Source organism: Cololabis saira, chromosome 6 (genome assembly GCF_033807715.1).
Source record: "Cololabis saira isolate AMF1-May2022 chromosome 6, fColSai1.1, whole genome shotgun sequence".
Lineage (NCBI taxonomy): Eukaryota > Metazoa > Chordata > Actinopteri > Beloniformes > Belonidae > Cololabis > Cololabis saira.
Genome location: NC_084592.1, coordinates 6,215,001 through 6,227,183, shown reverse-complemented (window position 1 = coordinate 6,227,183; position 12,183 = coordinate 6,215,001). Strand labels below are relative to the sequence as shown.

General features: G+C 41.4%; 1 protein-coding gene across 1 annotated transcript; it reads left to right on the top strand.

Moving 5' to 3' along the window:
- Positions 1 to 167: 167 nt before the first annotated feature.
- Positions 168 to 2,030, top strand: LOC133446286 (uncharacterized). The gene is made up of 2 exons (XM_061724296.1): positions 168 to 1,508; positions 1,965 to 2,030. Exons 1-2 carry the CDS (start codon positions 168 to 170, stop codon positions 2,028 to 2,030), a joined length of 1,407 nt encoding a protein of 468 aa, XP_061580280.1.
- The last annotated feature ends 10,153 nt before the right edge of the window (positions 2,031 to 12,183 follow it).

The window sequence follows — 12,183 nt, the reverse complement described above, 5'->3', positions numbered from 1 at the left end:
TTACTGACACATTTTAAAACCGTAGTATCTTGAATCCTTCAAGACACAACCTGTTGCGAGACTCTCTGGTGGAAACCAAGTCTACGACTCGGAAAAAACCTCAGAAAACGCTTCAGAACCTTAAACCCACATTTCCTGACACATTAGCTACCGTGTTGATCGTAGAAATGCCTTCTAGACGACGTCCAAGACCCAGACAGGGACTTGTGAGCTCTCCCAGCGATGGAGCTCCTAACGAACGTCCAAGCCCCACACAGGGACTTGTGAGCTCTCCCAGGGATGGAGCTCCTAACGAACGTCCAAGCCCCACACAGGGACTTGTGAGCTCTCCCAGCGATGGAGCTCCTAACGAACGTCCAAGCCCCACACAGGGACTTGTGAGCTCTCCCAGGGATGGAGCTCCTAACGAACGTCCAAGCCCCACACAGGGACTTGTGAGCTCTCCCAGCGATGGAGCTCCTAACGAACGTCCAAAACCCACACAGGGACTTGTGAGCTCTCCCAGGGATGGAGCTCCTAACGGACATCCAAGCCCCACACAGGGACTTGTGAGCTCTCCCAGGGATGGAGCTCCTAACGAACGTCCAAGCCCCACACAGGGACTTGTGAGCTCTCCCAGGGATGGAGCTCCTAACGAACGTCCAAGCCCCACACAGGGACTTGTGAGCTCTCCCAGCGATAGAGCTCAGTCCCAGGTCTCAGATGATTTTCGCCAACTCCAAATGGAGATTGAAGACTGCAAAAAAGGAAATGCTTTCCTGACCGACTGCAGCAATAAACTGGAGTGTGAAATAGTGGATCGTGAAGAGGAAATGGAAATAATGCTGATGATCCACAAGAACTTGGACTCGAACAGAGCTGAACTGAGAGAGCAACTCCAGCAGCAGCGGGAGGAGAATAAAGCCCTCAAAGAGAAAAAACTAAAACTGGAAGAGAACAAGATGGAGATCCATCTCCAGCAGAAGCAGGAACAGGAAAAATCCTGGTTCCGGCTGAAGGAGGCTCTAACCAAACTGAAAAATGAAAGGCAACTGTTCAAGGAAAGAGAGATCGAGGTTGCAAATGAGAAAATGATCCTGGAAGAGCTCAAAAGACAGACTGAAGAAATAAAACAAGAAAACCAGAAGGAAAAGATGGATCTGAAAGAGCAGAAGGAAAGCTTGCAAAGAGAAGAAAAGATAGTGATGGAGGGCAAGAAAACACATGAGATGGAGATGGAAGAGTTACAAGCAGCAATGCTTGATCTGGAGGAGAAGAGGACAGACCTGCAACTGTTGCAGTGCAATATGGATGTGGAGAAAGCTGAGATGAAGAAAATGAAGGTACGAGAAGAGGAACATCTTGTAAAGCTGCAGAATGAGAAGAAGAAACTGCAGGGAGAGATTGAGATTTTAATGGAGAACAAGAAAGAAGAGGAAATGGGTCGGAAGGACCTGGAAATGGAAAAGAAACAAATCTGTGATACCAAACTCAAAACAGACAAAGACTGTGAAGGACTCAAGAGAGAGGTGGAAAGTGTGGAGGAAAAGGAAGATGAAGCAGCACAGGAGAAAGAATTGGAAGAGGAGGATGAGAAACTGCAGCTGGAGACACAATCAGAAGAGAAAGAGAGAATCCTGGAGGAGGAGAAGATTGTTAAAAAGGAGAAAAAGAAGAGACGTTTCTTCTTCTTCAAAAAACAAAGGGGAGATGAGGAAAGAAGAGATGAAAAAGTACAAAAAGATTTGAATGACATCAAAGAAAAAGATGAAGAGCATGATAAAGAAAAGGAAAAGGGAGAGAACAAAAAGAAGGAAAAGGTGGTGAAGAAAAAAAGTTGGTTCAGCCGGATTTTCAAAAAGTCCAGCAGAGAGAAGGCCGTTGACCAGTAGCTCAGCGACTTCACCTCCTCTCCTCCTCCTCTCCAAACTCTTCTCCCCAACATCTCCTCTGTTCCCGTCTTCATCCTCTCTTTTCCATCTCAGCTGCAGCAGGAGAATAAAGCCCTCCCAGAGAAAAACAAGTCAACAGACCAGAAACGGAGCAGCTGAACTTCACCTTCAGAGGCTCTTCTGATGCTCGTCGTCGCATTTGGTGACGAAGCATTTAACACAATAATCCCAGACATCCTCATTACAAAACTGACCACCATTGGGGGCACGGTGGCGCCGCTGGTAGTGCAGCCGTCTCACAGCAAGAAGGTCCTGGGTTCAATACCGCAATACCACCGGGGACGCTGTGGGCGCTGAAGTGCGTGTTAGTTCCCCCAGGACTTCAGTGCCCACACCCTGGGTGGGGTTGGTGAAAGGATCTTTCTGTGTGGAGTTTGCCTCTGGCCGCGCTACGTCCGGCCGGAGAAACCCCACCCTGTCTGGTGGTCCCGGGGTTGCTAGAGGGAGCAATGCCCAGGACTGTAGCTTAGGTAGAGCACTGGGTGATGAAAAATGGGAAAAAAATCGGGGATAAAAATATTAAGAAAAAAAAAAAACTGACCACCATCGGCCCTCTCACCTGGATCAAAAACATTCTCACCAACCGACCCCAGACTGTGAGACTCGGCCTCCACCTGTCCTCCACCCGCATGCTGAGCACCGGCTCTCCACAGGGCTGAGCCCCCTCCTGTACAGCCTGTACACCAATGACAGTCCAACCCATAACAACAACCTCATAGTGAAGTTCGCTGACGACACGACAGCATCTCATAGCCATCATTTTTGTCCATCGTACCTGTAGTTTCTTGTGCTGGCCCCCTTTTTTCTCTTTTGTGCATGTTTGCAGGTCGGAGCTTCAGGAGCTGCGTGCTGGCCTGTGGTCCCCCCCTCTGGTCATCCCGCTACTGCTTCCACCTGCCTGCGCCCCCCCCCCCTCTGGTCATCCCGCTGATGCTTCCACCTGCCTGCGCTCCCCCCCCTCTGGTCATCCCGCTGCTGCTTCCACCTGCCTGCTGTGTGCTGCTGACGTCCCCGACTCCCCCAGTCTGGCCTTCGGCAGGAGGGTCCCCCCTTATGATCCTGGTCCTGCTCAAGGTTTCTTCCTCCTAAAGGGGAGTTTTTCCTTGCCACTGTTTATGTAATAATTGCTCGGGGGTTTATGTTCTTATCATCTCCTGAATTGTTGTTTTTTACATGTACAAAATAAATAAAAAAAAAAAAAAAAATGAAATACTTTTTCCCGGCCTATCTGTCCAATATTCCACCACATGTGTAGTTATATGTTATTATCTGTAGATAGGATTTCAGGTCTTGATTTGACTATTTAAAAATGCACCTTAACCTTTTTATATTATTTATATTTCTTGTATCTATTCGCACTGTCTTGCACTGGAAAGGTGATGCTACTTTTAATCTCACTGTACCCATGTATAATGATAATAAACTATTCTATTCTATTCTATTCTATTCTAACACACAGATGCTTAAATGTGTTTAAGAGAAACACTGAGTGGCTTCAGTGGATAAGAGACAGACAAGAAAATAAAGAAATGCCTGCAAAAAAATAAAAAATAAAAATGTGAATGACCATATTGTTCTAAATGTATTATAGGAATCTTAAAGCTACCTTGCATTGTTTTTCTGATGCAGGAACACCAATTACATTCACATACATTATATCAGGCAGTATTTAAAAAAAAAACTCCACCATGTATAGTCATAAAAAACAAATCCCACTCCAAGGAAAATAGGAAGATAACTCTGAAATTAATTTGTTCACAGGTATTGTTGGAGTCACAATAAAAGTGCTCTACTCTCAATATGCCATGCTAAACTAGCATACCTGTCAAATTTTGGATTTAAAAGTAAGATACATTTTCTACTTCTGTCCCACCAGCCCAACTGAGGTCCAGTATTCCATTTTAAGGTTTACAAGTAATCTAAAATAACTACCTGTCAACCACTTACAAACTACAATTAAAGCTGCAAGCAGCGATGAACGGGCCCTTGCGCGTGCAATTTGCACCAATGAAGGTCAAGGACTCAAAACTAAGTCAGATGACACCACCCACGAGTCTTTATGTCAAACTATTCAAAAGTTATGGCAGAGAAAAGTTTTCTAGAGGGCGCTGTTGAGCCATCTTGCCACGATCATTAATGCAAACCACAAAATATCAAATGTATCACCAGGCCTGGCTTGCGTGCAAAATTTGGTGACTTTTGGAGAACTATCAAATATGGACCAATCAGATGTATGAAAAAAGAAAAAAAGTCAGGTGGTCCTAGTGCTGATGTGGAGAACCCTGCACAAATGTTCTGTGTGTAACAAGTGGTTGTGGTGCACGGTTTGTCAGTTAGTCATGATGGTTGTGGTTGCTAACCTCAACCAAATGGTTTTAATCACATATTGAATTGAATAATACTATTCTAAAAGAATACTGCAATTTTGTATGATCTTTAATTAGGACTCGGCCATGTCTGCCATGTACAGCATGGAATTTGTAGGAAAAAAAAAGTACTTTTTTTTTTCAAATGTTTTATTAGTTTCAGGACTAAATGCACATCACTGACACCATAAAATATAAATAATTTCCAAACACAAATATTAGTTTTAGCAAAAAAGTTATGTTTGTGTGTACTTCACTTTCACTTACCAGGTCATCATACTTATTTAATTTTTTTGTCCATAAAAAAAAATGTACTTATACCTGAGCAATCCATAGCTCTCCTACTGTCACCCTTTGGTGACATTTGAAAAAAATAAAATAATGCGTGGCCACGCATTAATAAAAGTTTGAAGGGTTTTTCTACAAGATTCTACACTGGTGGTTTTTCTCTATTTGCAGGGTCAACTCCTGTTTTGTGACTAAGCTGTTGAATAGTGTTTCTTTAGGTGAAGGCAATTAAGAGAAACACATGTTTTAACACTGATGTCTGTCATCCGTTATCTGGGTTGACATCTTAAGAAGGAAGCAATAAACAGGGACATACGGCTGAAGGTCTGACATGTTTGGCAGATGTGGTTCACGTACAAAGAACACCTCCCTTTTCAGTATAAATAGGGCTGGATCCATGACCACCGTGTGCATTTTCTCTCCTACCTTTGTGGTTTGAGAAAGGTGTACCTCCGGCTGTAACATTGTGCATTATATAATAAAAGCTTGTATTACAGTTTTTCTCAGTCGCTTTGGTACATTCTCAGATCAGAATTGAAACTCTCAAAACTACTTGTTCAATCTTCACATCATTGTGTCACTTGTGCACATCAAAATAGCAGTTTCTCATTTCTTTGAACAAGTTGCAAATGCATTTGTCATCCATGCAAATGATAATGTACAATTTTCTGCTGTTTCCTACATTATCAGTTGTTTATGTCATGTTGATCAAAATGTATTATAATGGGTCTCTGTTGAATAGTCTCACCCCCCACAACATTTAGGCATTAGTTCATCGCATAAGTCTTTACATGCAAAATGGTTGAACAAGTTGTCATAATATGTCAGCATATTTCTATACATTTCCATTAGACTTTGTTTCTAAATCTGGCCTGAATTGGTAAATTGATCCCAGGTGAATCTTGACTTTCTGTAATGAAGGGAAATATGTCAAGCATTAGATCAACCAATGATCAACCAGTTTTCTGAAATAGCTCAACGGTGCATCTCATGAAGTATCAGCTGGCAAGTATACATATAGCCGGAGCACAACACAATGTTACAATGTCTGACAATGGAAGGACAAGGAATTGGACGGGGTCAACAGCCAGAGAGAAGAAGAAGAGGAAGAGGAGTGAGGCTGCGTGGCGGAGGAGTTGGGAGGCAAAACAGAGGAAGAGGCAGAAGAGGCCGAGGACATATGCGCGTTCCTGATGAGATAAGAGCTACACTTGTATGTTCTCAATCATGGGCTTACAATGGCCGAGGCTGGTCGAAGGGTGCAGCCAAATGTTGGGAGAACAACTGTGTCCTCAATCGTTCAGACTTTTCGTCGACAGAACAGGTATGTAATCTAACAATAGGCACTGTACTGTAATACTGTATACTTTCTGTAATGCTTCATACAATATGACAGTTTTCTACTTTCATTTTACAATATACAGTAAGTATACTATATACAGTGACATTTTATCTTACTCAATTTTGTGTTTTGCATTTCTATATTTCTTCCACATAGGACTGCAAGACAACTTCACAGGGAACATGACTAAGCAATTTGACTGTCTTATCCGTACACAATGACACAAGCACTTGTGATTCTGAAGCACTGACACGTTCATTGACACAGATATTTAATTTTGAGAGATGAACTAAGGATTTTGAGCAAGACACTGGCTTTTGCAGGTAATCCATGGTGTTTTGCTATTTGTACGAACTGTTTTGAGAAATGCACTTACTGTTTTGCAAATGTCGAGGATGATCTCAGAAATGTACCAAAGCGACTGAGAAAAACTGTAACATTTGATTCTGTTCAATGGTTTTCTTATGGTGCACCAGACAAATGAACATGCAGATCTTTCAGTATGTATGTATGTATGTATGTATGTATGTATGTATGTATGTATGTATGTATGTATGTATGTATGTATGTATGTATGTATGTATGTATGTATGTATGTATGTATGTATGTATGTATGTATGTATGTATGTATGTATGTATGTATGTATGTATGTATGTATGTATGTATGTATGTATGTATGTATGTATGTATGTATGTATGTATGTATGTATGTATGTATGTATGTATGTATGTATGTATGTATGTGATATATTTTAACCTCCAGAAAAAGGTTTGTAAACAGAAACAAAAACCAGCGAATCCTCAGACACAGTGACAGCCGGCTGAGTAATGGTTACCACTGTTGCCTCACAGCAACAAGGTTCCTGGTTTGAACTGTGTGGAGTTTTCATGTTCTCCCCGTGCTTGCGTGGGTTCTCTCTGAGTACTCCAGCTTCCCCCCAGAGCCCACAAACATGTATGTCTAGGTTAATTGACAATTTTAAATTGCCTGTGTGAGTGTGAATGATTGTTTGTCTCTCCCTGTGCTTGTGGGGTCGTCATCTGGCATAAAACTGGACCAAATCAATTAAAATAGTAATAATTGGCTGTAGTGACCCCTCAGCTAAAAGGGATTAAGCTGAAATGGTTGATGATTTAATGCCTAATGCGGGAAATATTTTACGTTTTCTTGGGAGTTTGATATGTCTTTCATTCCCAGAGGTCTCAAATATTTTTGAAAATTTTCCAGAAACTTTTGAAAATTGCAAAGTGGAAATGGCAATAGTTTTGTACAAAGACTCACAAACAAACCTAGTTCACATTGGTAATTTGTTAGAAATAGAAAAAAAATGTTATCATTTTCCTTTTTTAAATATTGTACTTCCTGTATATGTATATGGTTGAAACAAATAATATAGATATATAGATGAATAATATAGGTTAGCAGCAAGAACTCCGTCTATCCGGAATATATGTCCAAAAGCTGATTGATAAATGTTGTGATACAGTAGTTTACACCTTTTGAAGGTGTAAACTCTTTTGAAAATGTTATTGCATTGCAGCTCTCGCTTCTATGTCTGACGTTAATGAGGTCATTCAAACCAACGCCTTACTTTTCCATTGCTGAATCATTATGTCTGCAGCAATGGGACTTTTCTCTGTGGGCCGGAAATTTCTTGAAGGTGTAAGTAGCACATCATGAAATACCACAAAAAAGAAAGCCCAAACAGTTGGTAAGTTGAGAGGAAGTTACAACGTGCTGTCTTTAAGTCTCTGCATGCTTGGTAAGTTACAACCATTGTTAAATTACTTATATAGCTAATACTGTGTGTTTCATGTGCGTGCAGACACATACACGCATAGATAGATAGATAGATAGATAGATAGATAGATAGATAGATAGATAGATAGATAGATAGATAGATAGATAGATAGATAGATAGATAGATAGATAGATAGATAGATAGATAGATAGATAGATAGATAGATAGATAGATAGATAGATAGATAGATAGATAGATAGATAGATAGATAGATAGATAGATAGATAGATAGATAGATAGATAGATAGATAATATTGATATTGCTATAATGGTCATTTTATTTTTGTTATTAAAGGTCTGACTAATGAATGCTGGTAATCTTCTGAATCTCATACTATTAGTTTATATTTTATTTTGACTTAAAATGGTTGTGCAATGCAAAATCCTAACTATAGTCAGTTTTTTTTAAACAAATGTTTATTTAACTTAAGCATATTTGTGTGTTTTTATATCTAAAAAAAAAAAAAAAGGAATTAAATATACATTTTAGTATTGCCATTCCCACTGGAAATGCTTCCTCCTGGAAGGTTTTTTGACTGGCGCTTTATTACATCATAGAGAGGGAGTTTGCATGTACGCTTATATTCCTGGCACTGTCCCAACAGTGCAGCAGGACTGAGTGAAATGTAATCATTTTTAACTTTTAATCTATTTCTAATTGTTCCAAAAGTGTTTTCTGTATATATAAATGAAATTGTCTGCATTTCCACTTAAAGTTGTCATGAATATTATTTGAGAGTGTATTTAGGGGTTTTTTCCACTGGATTTTCTTTGAGTGGGCACCTATTTATCCTTAAGAACTTTGAGCTGAGCGCAGTGACGTTCTCTACATATATAATTGCAGTTTACTCCACTTAATCCACAGCTTACATGACAATTATTTATCCCAGCAGACTAAGTTATCGTTTCTCATGTAGCTATCTGGGTAATATTTATTTTACTTGGCATCAAACATAGCAAGAAAGTACTATTATAACTTGCTGAAGTTATGCAAAGACAGAGGAACTTCCACGGGATTTATGATGAGTTTACAGCCTTGACTTCCTTGTATGAAGTGTGCAAAATGACATGTCTCACTTCCCTTTAGGAAAGAAAGTGGTTCCAATAACTGTGCCAAAAATGTGTCTAGAAACTCTTTATAGCGTAGAGACGCAGTTTGGCCGAGATAATGAGACATGTCGGGAAAACACGGATAAAGAAAAGAAAGAAATGTGACCTGTTCAATTGTTCAGCAGAAGAAGGATGGCAGCGGCAGGCTGGATCTCCTTACTGAACCCACTGCTGCTTCTGGCTTTCACTACAGGACACAGTAAGTATAGATGATCACAACTGCTTTACAGACCAAGAAAAACATCAAACATTTCAACTGATTTCTAAAACCAGGCTCTGACTACTTCAGAACACATTGATGGCAAAGAGTTGTTGACTTTAAAGTTGTGCTGACTCTACAGTTTGAGTAATTTCATTTTTGTCTTCTTCCCCTCAAAGATATATAACATTGCAGACTAAGTTTGGAAAAGAAGACACTTTTGAATCTGTGTCGGAGTATTTGTGTTACCTAAACATGAACGTAAAACCTATAAAACATATAAATATATATAATATGAGAATGTGGAAAAAACAGTCCTAAAGGTTTTGAAGTAATTTTAGTAAACGGAGCCTTTAAAAGGAAAGATATCCTTGCATCAAAAAATTACACAATTTCCTGAGATATTGCTGGAAGATGTCAGAATACCACAGGAACACATTTCTGTTTGAAGCAATTGGTTTTAATGGGTAGAGTGGATCGCTCAACTCCAAGTTATTGTAGTAGTACATGTATACCCATGTATACACATTCCTTTTTGGTGCAAAGCACAAAAAATGTAAAGTTTGTCAAAAGAAGGAAATTAATAAATAAAAACGGAAAGGTAAATTCAGAGGTGTATAATCCAGGTGCCATAAAGTAAAAATCCTGTCCAGCAGTTGTTCCAACCCTCTGAAGAAGCATGTGAAGACGATGCTACAGCAATTTCTGCTGTTTGCAACATGGGAATTGGTTGTTTTTTGCAGAGGTGTTTAATCCAGAAGCCATAAAGTAAAAACCCTGCTGTGTTTCTGGATCAGCCTGTACATTTAGAACAGGGGTTTTCACTAAGGACCTACCATTTACCTGTAGAGGAGCTGGGTTAGTATTTGGTTGGAACGACTGCTGGACAGGATTTTTACTTTATGGCACCTGGATTATACACCTCTGGGTAAATTACAGGAACCCATCCAATCATCCATTAAAGCTTCAGTCGGGAGCTTCCCAAAAATCCAGTAATGGGCCTGGGTGGCAGTGGCCCACCCATATTAAAGCCCCTTTCACATACAGTAGAGGGCACAAAGCGCAGACCTCCGCCGGCTTTCCCATTCATTGTGTATGTGCAAGAGGGCGCCTGCCGCGGCATTTGCGCCGAGACTGCCTGCCCGAATTGAACATTTTTTAATTTCAGTGTGCCGCACGTCCAATAGGAGAGAAGGGAGAAGAGAGAAAGTTGTGTCCAGTAGGAGAGAAGGTGGGGGAGGCTCTGCTCCGACTCTGTGCCGACTCTGCTCGGACTCTGCTCGGACTCTGTGCCGACTCTGCTCCGACTCTGCTCCGACTCTGCTCCGACTCTGCTCCGACTCTGCTCCGACTCTGCTCCGACTCTGCTCCGACTCTGCTCCGACTCCGCTCCGACTCTGTGCCGACTCTGCTCGGACTCTGCTCGGACTCTGCGCCGACTCTGCTCCCACTCTGCGCCGACTCTGCTCCGACTCTGTGCCGACTCTGCGCCGACTCTGCTCGGACTCTGCTCGGACTCTGTGCCGACTCTGCTCCGACTCTGCTCCGACTCTGCCCCGACTCTGCTCCGACTCTGCTCCGACTCTGCTCCGACTCTGCTCCGACTCTGCGCCGACTCTGCGCCGGCTCTGCGCCAAGTCTGTGCTCTACCCGGCAGTGGGCACGGCGCTCTATGTGAAAGCAGCTTTACTCACTGGCCCTCCCAGCCAACTTTGATCAAAATACTTGTTTCACATAAACATATTCTAAAAAATTATATGAGAAAAGGTATAAATATAAACGTGATTTGTTGTTGACTTGTGTTCGGCCTTTATTTTTTTTTTTCTGATTAAAACGGAACTTTTGAAACAAGTTGTAGGGAGCCTCGTTACAATCAATTACATTACATGTAATTGATTGCTCTGGCGACACATCTGGAATGATATTCTTGACAGATGGCTGACAGAGCTAGACACTCGTTTCCAGGAGGATCAGTATGGAATAATGAGAGGCAGCAGCAAAGTTTCTCCCGCACTCAAGACATTTTTGTGCAGAAGGAGTCTCTGCGGACTTCATGTGATCACTATCACATCTCGGTCGATTCATTCAGCAACTGCATCGGAAAGTAGCCAGGAAAAATGAGCACTCTCCCTCATTCAAAGTAGCTGTTGATTGGTAGATGCAAGTCTGACTGACGCCACAGCAGAGCACACACACGCACCGCCGTCATCCGGGCTCAGCCAACCTTTGGACTTTTCTTCCGCCGTCCGTCACAGGAATTATTTGGCTACTCTTTCTCTCGAGTGTTCCTGTTCTCTCCCCGTCTCCCTATCGCTCTCTCTTGTAATTTGAAGTTAACAGAGTCGACCAGATTTCTGGTTACTAAAGCTAAAGCTAGCACCGGCAGTAGCAGTGTTACGGCGTTAGCAGCAGAGACCGAATCATTACCTGCCTCGTCGGGTGGTACTGCCTAGTCCAGTACCAGAACACCTAGTTCTGCTTGCACAAGCTCGTAAATGTGGGGGCAACAATGCTAGGGATTTGGTTTTCACAAAACAAGGATTTAATAATTGGAAAACTGCATTGGAAAAGGACAAGGGACTCACAAGGCACGCATTAAGTCAACGCCACATAAGAAATGCAAAAGGCTGGTCTGAAATGTCCAAAGAGAGGCCACAGGGGAAACCATTGGTAATTTAATGAGTCCCATACAAATAAAATAAAATAAAGATTTTATATAAAAACAAGTGGAGAAGTAGTTCAGTTCCTAGCAGTAAATGAACTTCCACTTCGTGGCAATGTGGAACGCTCAAATGATGATGATTTCTCTGCAGGACTGTTCTTAAAAACAGTTGACTGCACACTGGCAAAGGACCCCATATTTAATGGAATAAACAAACACATCCCACCAAATGCATAAAGCACCGCTCACAACATACAAAACAAAATTATTCAAACACTGGCCAAAATGGTATTAAATAAGATCAAATGTCATTATGATGAATCAGATTATGCTGGATTTTGCATTAAAAAGGAGTCAGTCATGCTTAGATTTGTCTGTAAAGGCATTCCACCTGATTGGTCTGCTTGACCTCAGTCAGTTAAATGCTGAATTTATCACCACCCAAATCCTTGAGCATCTTTCTCACTCAGTCTATAGTGCA